Source organism: Manacus candei, unplaced genomic scaffold (genome assembly GCF_025592945.1).
Source record: "Manacus candei isolate 608988 ecotype Guabito, Panama unplaced genomic scaffold, ASM2559294v1 h1tg000062l, whole genome shotgun sequence".
Taxonomy (NCBI): domain Eukaryota; kingdom Metazoa; phylum Chordata; class Aves; order Passeriformes; family Pipridae; genus Manacus; species Manacus candei.
Genome location: NW_026138110.1, coordinates 3,053,695 through 3,070,163, shown reverse-complemented (window position 1 = coordinate 3,070,163; position 16,469 = coordinate 3,053,695). Strand labels below are relative to the sequence as shown.

General features: G+C 42.2%; 1 protein-coding gene across 1 annotated transcript in view; it reads right to left on the bottom strand.

Annotated features, from left to right (window-relative positions):
• Positions 1-384: 384 nt before the first annotated feature.
• The window catches only part of SPATA5 (spermatogenesis associated 5), a 172,595-nt gene continuing 156,510 nt past the window's right edge, over positions 385-16,469 (bottom strand). The window contains 1 exon segment of the mRNA XM_051804947.1: positions 385-5,850. Within this exon segment, the coding sequence (XP_051660907.1) occupies positions 5,674-5,850 (177 nt within the window). The 3' untranslated portion in view covers positions 385-5,673.

The following is a 16,469-nucleotide window of genomic DNA, read 5'->3' as shown; positions in this document are numbered from 1 at the left end:
TGTTTCAGATAGAAAGCTGACAGTTTAACCAAGATTTTTACAGTGCTAGGAAGAAAGTGGTGGGTGAGCTATGTCACATATCTGTACAAAAAAAGGGTGGAGAGTTCTGTAAAACAAATTTTAAGACTAATGTTTTTCTGCTGTAGGGACCTTTCTGGTGCAGCATCCTAGGTGTGCTACTGCCAGCACTGTAGTAACCTCAGTTTTCACGAGGTCTTGAACATTTTTAACAGGTGTCTCTGCCATTTTTGTACTTTTCTTGAAGTTTTCAATATGCTTTCATATTTTTCTTTTTTTTTTTTTTTTTTTTTTTAGCCTAAGAGAACTGCTTATTAGAGAGCACAGTTATCTGCAAGGCAGACTATGCACTAGGTAGAAGGCTAGAATTTGCTGGCTTGGTGGAATAATCCCTACTTAGGTGGTGAGGAAGCATTCCAGAATATTAAAGGATTTGTTTGTTTGCTAATCTACTTAAGCACCCATAGGCTTTAACACCCACAACTTGTGTGCTTTAGGGATCTTTCATGTCCGTGGCCACTCTCAGTGCAACAGCTCTGCATTAAAGCTGCAGGTTTAGACCCGAGGCAGTGCAGCAAGCTGAGGATGGGACACTCACCTGCAAAGAGCTGCATGGCTTTGGTCCAGCCACCCACCAAATCCTTCTCTACATCTCTCACAGGCACTGTTTGTTGCTGCAGCAGCACACACAAATCATTCTGCTGCTTGCATCCTGCACTCTTGCATCCAACCCAACCAACTCTGGGGCAAGACAGCAACTCAAGCACCATGAAACCCCCTCACACGTCCTGCAAACAAGGCTGTGTGAACACGTTTCACACCCTCAGTTTGGGGAAAACTCGCTGACAGAGAAGGGGGGTAGCTTTAAGCAGCATTAAGCAGAGCAGGCTTGATGTAAGCAGCTGCCCCTGTGTGAAATTTGAAGCTCTTGCCAGCAGTGTGGAGGAAAGACATGACCTCATTATTCCACAGCCCAGATAATCCGTTCCTGGATAAAGTGAGAGCTGACAAGTGTTTCACCTTGAAGGTTATCAAAGCCCTTTCCACACTTGGCTGATGCAGAGCCATTTTACCAAAGAGGGATGTGAAAACTCCTCTGTATTGGTAAAGAAGATAAAAAAATCAGGGGGTGTGTGGTTAAGAGCACATTGCCATCCCACACACACACAGGTATGAGAGGAAGATACCAATGGCATTTCCAGAATCATTTATGCAAACAGGATATATTTGCACAAGTTGATAAAACATTTTTCTCAGTATTTTGAGAGTTGCTGCTCTCAATTCCTTTCATCTACCTCGAGGCACTTTCTCTAGATAAGCGCTTAAGGCCTCTCTTGACATCAGCTGCCCCTTCAGCACCTCCAGAAAGGTAGTTTAGCTCTCAGCCAGGATAAATCACTCTCTGGACCATCTTCTAGTATCTTTCCAGTGTTTGCCAAGAGTGATTCTACTCCTCTCATCTTTCAGTTGGATGAACCCAAGCTCTATTGCCATGGATTTTACGCAGGCACGTGCAGACAACACACTAGCCTGAAATTTTGTTGGAAGGAATCACAGAATCATTTAGGTTGGAAATGAACCTTTAAGATCATCCAGTCCAACTGCTGGATCCACAATCCGTTTGAGCAATGGCCCCACACTAGTTCAAGGGGAAGGAATGTCATCTGGTTGCCATTGCCTCCTCTTGCAACACCTGCGCTCTCGCTGGAGGCCTGCCACGCAAACACAGAGCGGGGCTCCTCTCTCCCCCTCACCACAGAGAAAACACACATCTCCTCCTCCTATCAGGGCTCTGGAGCTGTTGGATTTAAGACTGCAGGGAAGAATGACACCATTTAAAGTATTTAACACACAACGTATAAAGCCCTGGTGAAAACGCAAGGCTACAGAGAAGATTAACGAATGAACAGGTAGCAGAAACAGCAGACACAAACCCCAAGATCAGAGGTAGGTTTCAGTTGGAATATGTGTCTTCCAGATGTTAACCTGCCATGCAAAACATGCCCAACTACAACTGCAATCCTACATGCCTCTTGCACCTACTCCCTCGGGAAAGCTCCTTATCAAATCGCACACATTACATCAGCTACGGTGTTTTCTTTCATGCCAAAGAAAATAAAAAAGGCACCAGCAAAAGCAAAAGATGTTGGGGTTCATAGGAGACAAAAGTTATTGCAATTCACTGCAACTAGAACAACAACATTAAATACAAAAGGGTCACAATGTAAAAACCAATTTTCCAAAAGTACCTCTGCTCCCCCAGCAAGCCACTTCCCATGGCCCTGACTGCATCAGCGCAGGAGTCATCTTAGAACTCAGAAGGGTGAGGAAACACATTTAGTTTTATCCCAACTTTGGGATCACAGGAAGCAAGGCAAGTTCTTTATGCCTGCTTTTCACTAGTTCTCCCAGGGGCTTTTGCCAAGGTTGTGACAGTGGGTGCCTGCCTTCCAGGCACATGCGTGACTCCATCTTCCAGGTACAATTCCTCCTTAGTTCTCTCCTAGCTACCACTAGACACTGGGATACCACAACCCCCAGGCACTGGCATTTCTAGTCCTGGCAATACTGTTTCACCTACCCATCAGTTGTTTTCTCTGGTAGAGCCAGGAACAAACAAAAGCCTTCAGGGTGAGGCCCCTCACAGGCCTCACACTCACCTGTTGCAATAGGGAGAGACAGTTCTTCTGCCCACAAACTTGTGTCCATCACTGAACTTCCTCTTCCCGGGCAAAACACCAGATTTACACTTTGGCTTCCTCTTTCCCCCTCTCCACACCCCCTCAGCAGAGTTTGAGGCCTCCTTCAACAGGAAACATCACCCTCAGCCTTCCTGCAGCACTAATGGATGGATGCTCAGTTACAGGAGCATTATGTTTGGCACGTGCCCAGTTTCCGAAGGGGAATCACCACACTCTGACATTTAAAATGAGTAAAGAAGCTAAAAGGAAAGAGCCAGCATACACAAACCACAAAAAAAATCCACTTTAAGGACATAATATTTGAAAGGGCTGACAAGTCTAAATTCAATGATTTTGAAAAACCACCTTTGAAAACGATCTTTATTCTGTCCCTGATGTTTTCCCTCGCACCTGAGCTGAGTAAACTGTTCTGCTCTCATTCAGAGACTACAGGAAAACTACCCACAATAAACTTCATTCTTTTTCCAGGATTAAGAATTGTATATCGTACGTGCAGTGAAAACCTGTTTTATGCATTAAGGAGAACACAGGACTGATTTTTTTTTTTTTTTTAAGTGAAGACATTTTTGCATTTTGATCATAAATATTCTCCTGGTCATTTTTGGCAAACCTGTCAAAAGACATTTTATGCCATTTTGCAAGATGTTGTCATTGGAGGAAAAAGGTAGATTTTTGTATTTAAACAAAATGTGCCTGAAACATTGGAAAGCTTGATTTAAAGGTAACAATTCTGCAACTCAAGCAGTATTCGGGCCAAAAACTGGCTCCAAAAGATAATAGTAGGCAGCAAAAAGACTCTGTTTCTAAAGAACGTAAAGAAGTCTAGGAAGTAAGTCTCAGTTAAAAAGAGGATGGGAGAAAGATAGATGTTCTTCTCAGATGCCTTCTGCTCACTGAGGCTTGATCACTTTATTAAAATAACATCTCATAGAAACACCCAAACAACAATGGTGATTAACCCAGCAGAAGAGAGAACACCTCTCTCTTTGATTCACTCTGCAGCACAGAGGTGTTCAGGCCTCACACTGCAAGAGATTTGATTCAGAGCCAAGGCACGATGTGTTCAGTAAAACACGCTGTGAAAAGTTCAGCTCTGAGCTAAAACCCACTTGTTTAAATGACAGGCCAATGGGAGATGCCTCTGGAGTGCTCTGTCCTACAGTGCCCTCATCAGTAAGTTCCAATGAGAGGCTCAGGGTGCAAAAGCTCTCTCCAAATTGGATTATGAAAGGACTACAGTGATGGTGTGTTTTGACCAAAAATGAATTTTTGGTTATTTTTTTCAGAATTCTGACAAGTGGGTTTCAAGTTGCTAGTCCATGATAACGGCGTTCTGTCATTAGGAATGAGATGGGGAGTCACTGTACCTTTCTTTAAATCTCAATTTATCAGTGGCTTGGGATGGACTAAGATCCTGAGCGGTGCCAGACTGGCAAAGTTTTCCGAACAGAACTTTTGGGAGCAACAGACACCTAGGGACTTCAAAAATTTGTCATCGCCTACTTTTTTTTTTTAAGAATACCTTACTTTAAAAAAAAAAAAAATCAAAAAACAAATTCCACAAGCCCAAGGATAAAAAGGGGATCTTCCTGCATCCAAAATCGCTTCAGGCATGTAGGTGTGTATCACGAGATTTATTTGGTACCACAGATGTGAGTGAGAGGATAAACATTTGCAGGGATGGGGTTTTTTCCCAAGGCACAAAAAACAGACGTGGGCCAGCCTTCTGTCCTAAATGTCCTAAAATTCAACGTGCAAAATTCCCTCTGATGGCAGCAGGAGTCCACAAATGGAAAGGCCAGCCAGCTCCTACCTGCCTGTCTTGCAGCTTCTCAGCTCACATTCATGCCTTGGTGCATGTTCCTGATAAATCTGAGCACTTCCAAAGGAATGGCCCTATAGTTTTGCTACTCATATAGAGCATCGCAGAGTGTTACTTTTAGGCTACAAAATTACAAACAGAATTCACTATTGGCAGTAAAAACTGCAGTCTCTCTTTCCTCCCTTCAGGAACAGACACCAGAGTAAAGTGCCAGGGGATAAAGGTATGGCATTTAATTTTTGGAAACATCAAAAATGTAATGGTTGTGATAAATGGTTCACATCCTGAACTCCAAGCTGGAGTATAGAGAATTTAGAAAAGAAGACTAAAGTAGCTTCAGTTGCAGTCTTGATCTCCAAGGCAACTTTTCCAGTTTATAATTTTCTTAATTCCCTCTGGTTTTGGACTATTAAAGAGACTAACAATGAAAAAAAGAAAAAACCTGCACATACATCAGCTGAACTAAGTAAATGACCTGCTTTTCCTCATCCTTTTCGCTGTGGGTTCAGGTTAGTCAAGGGATAGATGGTTTTCAGGGTGCCTACTTGCCAGTATGTCTGAACAGGAGTTGGTTAAGACCAAAGATAAATGTTTGGCTGTAATCAATCAGGATACTTCAGCTTTATCTCGGAAAGCCTGTTTGGCAGCTTTGTTGGAGGTCATAAATCAAAAGAGTCACAATAATTTTCAGCATTTTTTGTAGAGAGGCCACTCCCCAGGTTTGTGCCTCACTGGGATGGTCCCTGGGATTAAACTGTGGCTGAGGCAGGAACAAATGAAGACAGTAATGGCATTTGTTGGTTCTCTCTTTAGGGCCAAGAATCCCCCAAAAGTTCAGAATTTGATATTTTTTTTTTTATACACGGATATCCTCTGAGATAAACTAACTTAAATCAGCAATCTTACTACCTGTAAAATGCAGTTTATACCACTGAAATGGTAAAATATGGAGTTTAGGACAATATCTATTACACTCAAAACTTCCCCGCAGACTTCTATTACAACAATTCTACGTTTAATTAACTTTAGGTACTCCACTCACAATACAAAATTATTTGGCTTCTGACAGCTTTATGAAGGAAATTTGCTATTCACCCTGTGTGTGAATTTGTGTGTGTATTAATTTGCCTCTCAAAGCGTGTGCAGTCCACTCTGCTGCTGATAATCTGCATAGAACTGGATTAACGAGTCGGGAATCCTCGGGGTCACGGCAGTCAGCGCACACCGAAAGTGCCGTCCCGTGATGGACTGGGCATGGATGTCTTCCTGGAGAGCCAGAAGAGCTGCTTCTCTACAGACTGCTGTTATCTGCAAAGAAACAATAAAGAAACACAACCACATAGTGTTGTTGTTGTTATTATTATTATTATTATTATTATTATTATTATTATTATTATTATTAAATATATTACTTGAAAGGAAGAAAGCAAACACAAGATCATCAACACACTCCAAATGCCAGATACTGACAAGTAGAGCTTTTCCAACTTTTTTTTTTGTTTAATAAATGAGGCTGTGGGTGATTAGGACATCCAAGAAACAGGATATAGCTCGAAATTCAAACCGCAGTAACATTACCTTTCATATTACAGCATGTTGCAAATTAACTCGCTAATCGTATAGCCTTGTGTTAAACTCCCCACAACACCTGATAAATTCAAACCCCAAACACCAGCCACACGTTTTTCGGTCCCCAAAGTGCAAGAGCAGATATTCCCAGGCTCTGTGGGCACTTTTCTTTCTCAGCTTCCCACTGGGAAAGAAGTAAAAACAATTAATTCCGAAAGGAAGGCTCGAAGGAGACGGGTGTGTGGAAGGGGAGGAGGGTTAAGGTCTCATACCCTGCAATGTGTTTTTAAGCTCTCTGGACTTCAGACAGCGGAAACAGACTGATGCCAGTGTCACTCCAAAGACACATTACTGTGGTGAAAGGAGCTTGTGGAATGAAAAGAGATATTGTGATTTCCAGTGCAACAGGGAAAACAGTGATTGATATTGACTGCTGCCTTATATCTGTAAATGAAAGAGCCAGCTGAAACACATTTGTCCGGCTATTCAGCATATTTTCTCTGTTTGTTCACTTACTGAAAGGAGTTCCCCCGCTTATGCTCGGCTAATGGTTGCCAAAGCCGTTTAGTAGCTTTTTAGGGGATTTAGCAGCATGTTTAGGAAGCTTTCACAAGAAAACATGCATGGATTTAGATGGCTTTGTCAAGTTACAACAATATTACTATTAGTTCTGTGCTGTTCTAATGAGCAGCGAAGCTAAACACTGCTGTTACGCATTTTAATGCTTTTCAGGACTTCAGAGACAGCCTAACATGGAAGAGTAGCTGAGATTTAGTGCACCAGCTTCTTGTGGAGATAAGGAATACATCATCCAGAAAGTTAACCTTGGTCTTTCCGTGCAGGCTTTTCCCCAGGCAGACAGTGTGACTGTGTCCCCACCTCTAACACGAATGTTAAGCTACTTAAAGAAAAAGAAAAAAACCCCAACCCCCCCCCCTCCCTGCCTACCACTCTTTCAAAAGACTGTGGGTGGAAAACCACATCCCAAGCATCCTGGGCTCTGAACCCCTATTGGTATTCAAAAGAGGGGTCCATTTCCCCTTGATAAATACTGCAGTAAGGACAAGTTTTCCACAAAGTGAAGAGACCTTTATTAAAAAAACCAAACCCAAATGCAGTACAGCAGGTTTTGACCACCCTGTTCTCTCTGAGGCCATCACCCACCCACAGCATCAAAATGATGAAGCAGGGTGTCACTAACAAGAGTTGCTAGGAGCTGCTACGTTTTACCGAAGGAGAAGCTGAAGGAAACACTACCAAGTTGGCAGATCCAAAAACGAAAGGACACCGCTGTCAGTCTTATTTCTTCCCATTTCATTTGTACAGATACACCCAGGAGGAATTTGCCCATAAGCTCATAGTTCTGGTGATGCTCTCATGTTTTCTCTATGCTCTGACAACACTGTTGGTAGTAACTGTGATGATAATTAACCTCCAAAGGATTTTTTTTTTGTTTTAATTTTATTCCTAAAGACCAAACCATAAATTCTGTGATAACTGAAAACCACTAGGTGTGAGGAAGCAGCAGCAAACTAGATTGTCTGTGGCTTCTCAAAAGCATGTCAGATGTTTTTAAGGGACAATGAAAGAATTTTAAGGCATGAATTATTGTTCTCTCTTTTCTGGCTGCACTCAGAATTTTTGTGGACTAAATCTTTTATTGTTGAGCAATAAACAGCAGATATTGTGGTACAGTGTTGAAAATTCGGGCCCTCATGTCCAGTCACAGAGTCACATGGTGTTGTTTCCATTCCTGGGCTAACCCAGAGGATCAGGTTTCTGAGGTAAGAGATTCAACAAGACAAGTTTGATTATTTTCCTTTGTACAAGTATGCAAACTATAAAAAAAACCCCTCCTCGCAAGCATTCTCACTAGCTGGTAAAGCTAAATCACTCGTGGAAAGCAAACACAAGTAGTGGTGTAGCCACAGTGACGTGAGAGTGAATTCATCTGGTGAAATCTGCCATGTTATTGGCCTATGGTCACTGGTTTTTCATGGATATTTCTTGTCACAGTCACATTAGGACATTTCTTACCAGGTGGAGCAACTGAAGGGTTTTTAAATGTTATTTCTCTAGATCGGGTCAAGTGAGGCAAAGAGGGAAGGCAGCAGAAGGGGCTGACTGACAGCAAAGGAAGAAGACCTGCAGCTTTGCAGCAAGGTATGGATCATTCCCAGGCTTAGCAGCACTCCAAATCCAGAGGTTACATCTCGATCATCAGTTTTAAAGCCTTGCATCAGGCCTATCCTTGGTGAGTTTGTCCAATGACTTTCTTAAATCCTTTCTCCTTTTGGCCGCCACAGCATCACCCTGTATGGAGTGTCACTGGCTAATCATGCCTTGTATGAAAAAGCACTTTTGTTTGTATTAAACCTGGTAATTTCAGCAAGTGCCTCATAATCCCTGTGTTATGAGAACGGTGACTCATCCGTTCTTCCCTGTTTACTTGCCCTATACTATCAATGATTTTACAGAGTTTTACCTCATCTCCTAAGTCAAATCTCTGCAAGTTGAAGAGTCCTCAGTGATCTGGTCCTTGCTCCTTCACAACTTGTCCATCTTTCCTCCCATCCCATGTTGTCTTGGCTAGTTCTGCCCTGTCCTCTCACTGTTGAGTGGCTGAAGCCATGCAGGGCATGGAAGGGGCCATACCAGGCCATAGCTGTGTCCTTGGGTTGTTTGCAGTTCCTTTCCTATCACTGTGTTAGTGCTGAGATGATTTTTCTCAGAAAATTATCCACGCTGCCTCCAGCATCTTTTCCCAAGTGACCATACCGAATTTAGGTTGGATACTTGTGAATTTGAAGCCTGGGCGATTTTCTTTTTCCCCCATTGCATTTAGCAGCTTGCACAGCCTCTGCCTGCCTCTGTAAATGAAGGCTGAGAGCCAACATTACCTACCTGCAAGGTAATTCTTAACGAATTTCAAATACAAATACAAGAGATCACCATTTTTACCTTTTCAGTAAACCAAAAAAAAAAAAAAAGACTAATAGAAGACCAGTCTTTTGGATCTCTGCATGTTGTGAGGAATAGGAAAAATGTCCTAGACTTGTTCTAAAGGCAAAACTGCAGCTCGTTCTATGGAAGGACAAAATAGATATTATGACTGCATCTGAATACAGAATGGCTTTCAGCACCCACTGCTAAGGCAGTAATGAAGACATGAAGTGATTGTCAGAAACAACAGTGATTACACAGCACCAGACCAGGCACCAGGTAATTAAGCTGTAACTACACTGTGGGTGCTACTGCAGCAATGAAGAGCCAGCCAGGTGGGGCTGAGTGCCACTGAACCTGCAAGTACCACAACATCACCTAATTTGATCATTATTATCATTATAAATGAAAGATTAACAAATAGAATTCGCATTTTCAATGAGGTGAGAGCAAGTTACTGAGCTGTGCATTCATCTGCTGTCTGCAGTCATCTGTTAGCGTGGGAATAATTTTGAATTCATGTATGAAAAGCAGTATATTATTTTTTTTAGAGGACTGATTTATCACCTGTAGGAGTGCTTCAAGATCAGAAAATAAACAACTTTTAGAATCCTGCTTCAAAGTCAAAAATACAACAGTACCAAGGTACCCTGGGAGGGAAGGAGAATTAAAATTTGCTGTCTGAACCACACACACACAGATCAGTAAGAAGCGAAGCCACACACAAGCTCACAGCCACAGTGCAGACCATGATGAGTCCCCAGAAGATATGGATTTACACCTAGTCGTTCCCCCCTTCCCCATTTCACTCCCAGCAACAATAACACGCCCGGCACCAGTTTCTGTTCCCTGAATAAACAGCATTCAGCATAACCCATCTTTCTCCCGAAACCAATGGTTACATTGGATGATTCAGCCCGGCCGATTCTTCCCCATTCTGGCATTAAGCACCAACTCTTTCCCGTGGACTGAAAGTCCTTTTCAGCTTCTTTGTATTTAAAGTGCTCTAAATAGCTTTAAAGAATCTTTAAAAAAAAAAAAAGGGGGGGAAAAAAAAAGAAAAAAAAAAAGAAACGAGCTTCTGTGTTAAAGCCTTAGGTATTTTCAAGAAAGTGGTTTTGTTAGTGCCGAGTGTGCTGGGAACACCTGTGAATGTGGGGTTTAATTGGGCTTGCAGCTGGTGTCGATTGTGTGCCCCGTAACTGGCAGCCACTGCCTGGCTGTACATTGTGTTTCATTTTCCTTTTTCCTTCCTTTTTAACTTGCTCCTCCACCCCGCCAGTTAAAGTTGTAAGGGATTGTGTGTGTAAGAGGGATTAGGAGCCTGGAAACAGAATAGTACCCTGGGGGTTGTGAATAGCACAAATTGGGGCGCTTCCTGGATGAAAACTACCTGCGAGGCTGAGCGCCCATGCGGTGCCCGCCTGCCAGGCAGCCTCAAAGGGAGGCTGGGGAGAGGTTTGGGAAGTTTGCTCAGTTAAGGAGAGATAAAAGCTTCATACATGGGAGCTTTAAAAGGACATGAATAACTCCTGGGTCAGGACATCTGTTTCTCACTCAGGCAAATTCCTACCCGCGTCAGGCACCTCCTACCCCTGCGTCAGGAGCTGCTCTGTGAGAGCAGTAGACACACAAAAACAGGGAAGTTGGAAAAGCTTTCAGGACTCAGGGCCATCACCTGACTGAGAGAAAAGGTGGGCATGGATACCTTTCCAAAGTGAGAAAACAAATCAGGAGAAGATGCTCCGCAGGCAGAGAGTAGCTGGGAAAGGTTGCTGGCTGTATTCTAAAACTGACATAAAAAATTCAATACAACTCCAGCAGCGCACAACTTCCCACAAGGGATTTGCAGGAGGCTCAGTGCAGTGCTGGGCAGAGATGTAAATACCTCGAGATTTGTGCCACTCCCAGCAGGTCACTCCTGCTCAGAGTGTGGGACCCCATGGCCCCTCTTTCCCCCTTCTCCTTTGTGCAGCCACCACCCGCTGCCGGCTGCGGCTCCCACCCCGCTCTTGTGCTGGCTCTGGCCTAAGCTGGCCCTTTCATTAACTGATTCAATGCACCAGACCATCAGAAAACTAATCCAGAAAATAAAAATAAAAGCCTTAGCTTGCTGCTGGGGTATTGAGGTGGGCTCACAGGGGGATTTGACAAGCACCAGTCGGCATGGGAGGAGTGCGGGAACGGAGAGATACTGAGGAGACCTGCTCTAGACAATACCTTTGTACAACATGGTACATTTAAAGATAAAAGTGCTATTTTAACATGTCACAAAAATCAATTTTTTTTTCTCTAAAATGGCTAAAGAGAGAGTCATAACGGCTGGGAGGTGGAGTTTTTGAGGTAGTTCAAAAAAGCTGAAGTTTAGTACTTCTCTCGTGTTTCAGCTTTGCTGTTTCATGTATAAACCCATGGAAGACAAGATAACACAGCTTTTTTCTCTTCACGGCTTTTTTCATTTCTCTGCACAGAGAAAGTCTTACAGATACCTACAAATCTTGTTTGGTATAGAAGAAAAAGTTTCCAATACTATGATCACCCTGTGATAAATTTTGATCTAATCTTTGGAAAACAAAGAATAGCCCCTGTATGTGCATCTCTTCATTCCAGTCAATTCTACGACCTGTAGATTTAAATGGATTATAGAATCATAAAATGGTTTAGTTTGGAAGGGACCTTAAAGACAGTCCAGTTCCAACCCCCTTGCCATGGGCAGGGACACCTTCCACTAGAGCAGGTTGCTCCAAGCCCCATCCAACCTGGCCTTGAACACTTACAGAGATGGGGCAGCCACAGCTTCTCTGGGCAAAATTATATAATTATACATTTGGGCATTTTGCAAATGGAAAATAATCTATTCTAACCAGAAAATGATAATGTACACTAGCATAATGCTTTTCATACGGTATCCACTCACTCCTCAGATTCATACACTGAAGCTATCATGGGAGCTTTGGAGTGACTTTACTTAGTATATGACTGTTGTTCCATAAAATTTTCCCAGCTAAAGTGTGCAAGGTCCTCACAGGCCACACAAGTGCCTCAGTGAGCCAGAGGATTTTTGATCTCTAAGCAGCTATGTTTTAAAATGTTATTAGTTTTCCTCAAGTTAAAGCACTCCCATCTATATGGTTCTGTATTTATGAACATTGCCTTGGAACAGATGAGTTCATACTGCAGCCCCCCTCTGCAATGAGAGCCTACAATTAGATACTATTTTTTATAAAAACAGAGACTTCTTTCTGCCACATTAAAGAGACATTCAATATGACCAGACATTGGATCATCTATTTTAAAACTGAGGAAGCAGCATCTTGGTAATTCTTAAATGAAAAGGACATGTATTATTTTTTTTAGCAACATGGTCTAGTGAAAGGTGTCCTTACACACGGCAGGGGGGTTGGAACTAGATGGTCTTTCAGGTCCCTTCCAACCCAAATCATTCTGTGATTCTATGATTATGTGTATCCTCTGTCTCTGAGCAAACAATCTCTGCCATTCCTGATTTCTTTAATGTTAAGGACATGTAATTGAACAACACCAACTCCTTAAATGAAGTCTTTAAGTGACCTTAGTTCAGAACAGTCCACCCCAAATCTTCACTATTTTAATGCAGTATTTGTTTATTTGTGTAATTTTGTGGCTTGATGTGCATGCAGGTGTCCACAGCTTACCTGAGGTGCTGCACAGGGACTTAAAGCTGTTGTGCTACCTGAATACATCTGATTTGACCAAGATGGTGGTTCCCCCTCAGCCCTTTCTACAGCAGCCACAGCAAAGGCCAAGTTCTCCTTCTGCTCCCTCCTCCTCTCAGCCAGGAGGGCCAGGCTTCAGATTCACCTTGTCTACCTGCTGTGGTCACCCGGTGCCACAAAGCCTGGGGCTGAGCCAGACAACTGGCTCTTGTGGGACAATGGCATCGTGGCAACAATTAATGAGACAGAACGACAGCAAAATGCTGCATTTAATTGCTCTCACGGTACCAAAACCTGAGCACGGGTTGTGCCTGTGCAGCAGATGCTATCACATGTATCAGTAGCTCTCATTATTCTATGAAGCTTAAACACGCCCAGAGAAGGGAAGGATGAGGTATGTAGCCAAAATTAAGTGTATGTATCATAACTACAGCACATGATGACAGCTAAAGAGAATAAAGCAGAGCTTTCAGTGGTACATGCTCAGTGTCATCACACATACCTCTGCTCATCCCGACATGTTCTAACAGAGCAAGGCTTCGACTCCATCTGCAAGCTTTCTTTTTTCTCCTTTCCACTCTCTTAAAAAATATTACTAGATGTGGTATCCTTCCAAGCAATATATAAAACGTGTAAATTCCAATTTTACATTTGCAACTACAAGCCCAAAATGCAGCTATTTTCCAAGATGCTCTCTGTCGATATGGCTCCCATCACTTTGGCAGAGACATGGCATAGCTACACCTTTCACAAAGGAATTCCGTAACAAAACGAGTTTTTACACGCTGGGACTAAATATTTTTAAACAGCACTCTCTGCCAACTCTAAGTTTCAGCTATATTTGTGCGACTGAAAGAAAAAACCAACCCCCCAAAAAAATCACACACATGTTTCTGTACAAGATTAAGCTGCATTTCTGGTTAACCTCAGAATTATTTCATTTTTATATAAACATTTAATGAGAAAGTTTAACTTCTTCCCTTCAATGAGGAAAAGGAAGCCAAGCCACTAGAAAAACAGAGTCTTTCTATATGTGTATGTGTGTGCATGCACTCATTTTAATTAAAAGTAATTAAGAGAATACTGTGTTCTCACTCAGCCTGCAGAGGACCTGTGCACAGAGCCAGTGGTATTTTGCCGAACGCCGCCAGCAAGACAGATTGAATTATGCAACTAAAAATTTAAAACTAGAAGACTGGGAGGACATCATTAGCTGCAGTTGACATGAGTTTCTCTCCAGAAAAAAAAAAAAACACAAAAAAACAAACCTACAAAACAGATTTGGCAGCTTCTACCTTATGAAACCTATCAGGGTGCAGGTGTTAAGCAGTTGTTGCCTTTGCCTGCTTGCTGTTCAGATTTCAAGGCAGACAGATATGAGGTTGAGTGATATTCCAACATATTCTGTGTTTCTTTTGCACTGGAAAATAATTCATGCCTTTCCTTTCTCGAGTTTAACCTGGGAGAGCAGCAAAGGCCTCAGACTCCTATCAAAACAAAGCAAATAAAAGTGATTCTGCAAAAGGAATCGGGAGAAGTGCCCTCCCTTCCCTAAAAATATTTTTTTTTTTTGCTCAATAGAGCACAGCCAGTCTAGAACTGTCTTTCATCTTCTTTCAGCTCTGGCAGCATTTCTATTACATTATATCACCATTTAAAGGTAGCTAAACTTCTGAATCCACCCAGCAAAAGAAGGAAAGCAAAAAATCCTTTTTTTCATGGGTTTATTCAAACTCTCCCTTTCATCCTGTCTTTGGAGCTATGGCAAATATTGCCCTGATTTGGATCTTACATAGCAGGTTAACAGCAACTGTATTTGTAGTTATCTACATGTGAGCTATCATAATACAATACAGGAAAAGCAAACTCAGTTAAAAATAATGGCAAATCTTCCGGAAACTTAGTGTTTCTATCAATTCGGATAGAAAACACACAAATCCTACAACACACTTTCTGGGTCTCTGTATGGCTACTTACACACGAATACACATCCTGAGCAGAGGCAGGAGGTGAGAAAAGACATTTGGAGAGAAAGGACATAAGGCCTTTAGATTGCAAGATGAATAATGTCCTTAATGGAAGCCCTCCTGCTTTTATTTATTGGGTTCTCAGTTCCTGGAAGGTGTGAGATGTCTCCTGTGGAGTATCTATTTCCTCAGCAGAATGCTAGAGGAATTTCAGGCTCTTTCTAAGTTTACCTCTTGGAGCTTCCCATGGTACCCAGCTGCTCATGTTTCCCAGGAAAATCAGGGAAGAGGGCTACTGCATGCCTGTATTCCAGAGAGGCAGAGTACGGCTGGCAGGACAGTCAGACCTATCAAGCAAGGCTGTCAGCCACAGCTACATGCCTTCATGTACAGTCACTGCTCCTAAAAGAGGAAGCAAAAAGGCTGGTAAAGAACTTGTTTAAGTTTTAATGCAAGTTTTGCTCGTGCAAGGAAAGAAATGAAGTAATTATAGCAAGAAAAGAAACCATGAATGATGTAAATACACAGAACAAGAAAAGTGGTGTACCAACAATTACCTTTAGTTAAGGATTTATGCAATGGGTATATTTTAATTGAAGAGAAAGTCAATAAAGGTATTTCTTCTCTTTCATATTCATAAACTCCTTCTCAGTTCGTGCCATGTTATTGTGAAAACCTCCCTGATCTCCTGAGTTTTCTCCCCCTCCTTCCTTGTCTAGGCAAGACAATGTAATGTAAATTTCCATCACTATGAAGACTTAGAAAATGGGTCACTTGCACTTCTCTTAACAAAGACATTTTATATGCAAAATTTTTGCATATAAACATTTTTGCAAATATGCATAGGGGGAAGCAGAGGAGGCTTCCTTCCCCTTCCTCCATGTTGTGTTTAGCTTTGCTTTTTAAGGTTAACAGCATTTCAACCTCTGTAACAGAACTAAGGATCACAACTAAAAAACCCTCAAAAGCCATTAAGGAATGTTAGTGCAGGACTATCCTGAAGTGATCCTGAGGTTTGAGGGACACTTATGAACTGAAGTCACCATCAGGTTCTTTGCCTCCTGCTGTGGGGCTGGTTTACCTACCAGAGACTAAACTCAATCAGGGAAAAAATTCTGCTCCCCATCCAGTTTCCACCACTAGAGAAAGGAATTGTATCCACAGGAATTGTCCAAGCAGTTACAAAGAGAAAGGAGGAAAGAAAGATAAAGGGAACAACTGCTATGGAGATCAACAGCAAAGACAGAGAGGAGCCGTGGGCTGGGAGGGCTTTTGGCAGAAGGGAAGAAGGATAAAATGAGAATATGAGAATAAAACCACACCAGTACCATGGGTTGTACAGATCCTTAATATCCCTCAGTTCAGATTTGCTCAGGATTTGCCTCTGTGCATGAGAAAGTACGAATTTTCCACTTCCTCGTGTATTATATTTATTCCTTTTATGTTAGATGCACAGACAGGAGGACTCACACAGAAAAGTATTAAACCCTCTGCAAAAACAATAAAAGGTGATCAAAAGAATGAAGGCAGCATGTACAGGATGCTACCACAGAAGCACAGTTTTCCACACTGAACCAAAACCCAAATGCTATTTTCTCTCAGCTTTGTAATGATTCAGCACTGCAAAGATCAGGAGGTGTTCTTAACATTTCCTGCTTGACATCAAATTTAATACTTTTCACGGTCTCTGGAAGACTCCGTGATATCAATCACTTGTTTTGTATGGCGTGAGCAAGCTTTAAAAGCATGAAAT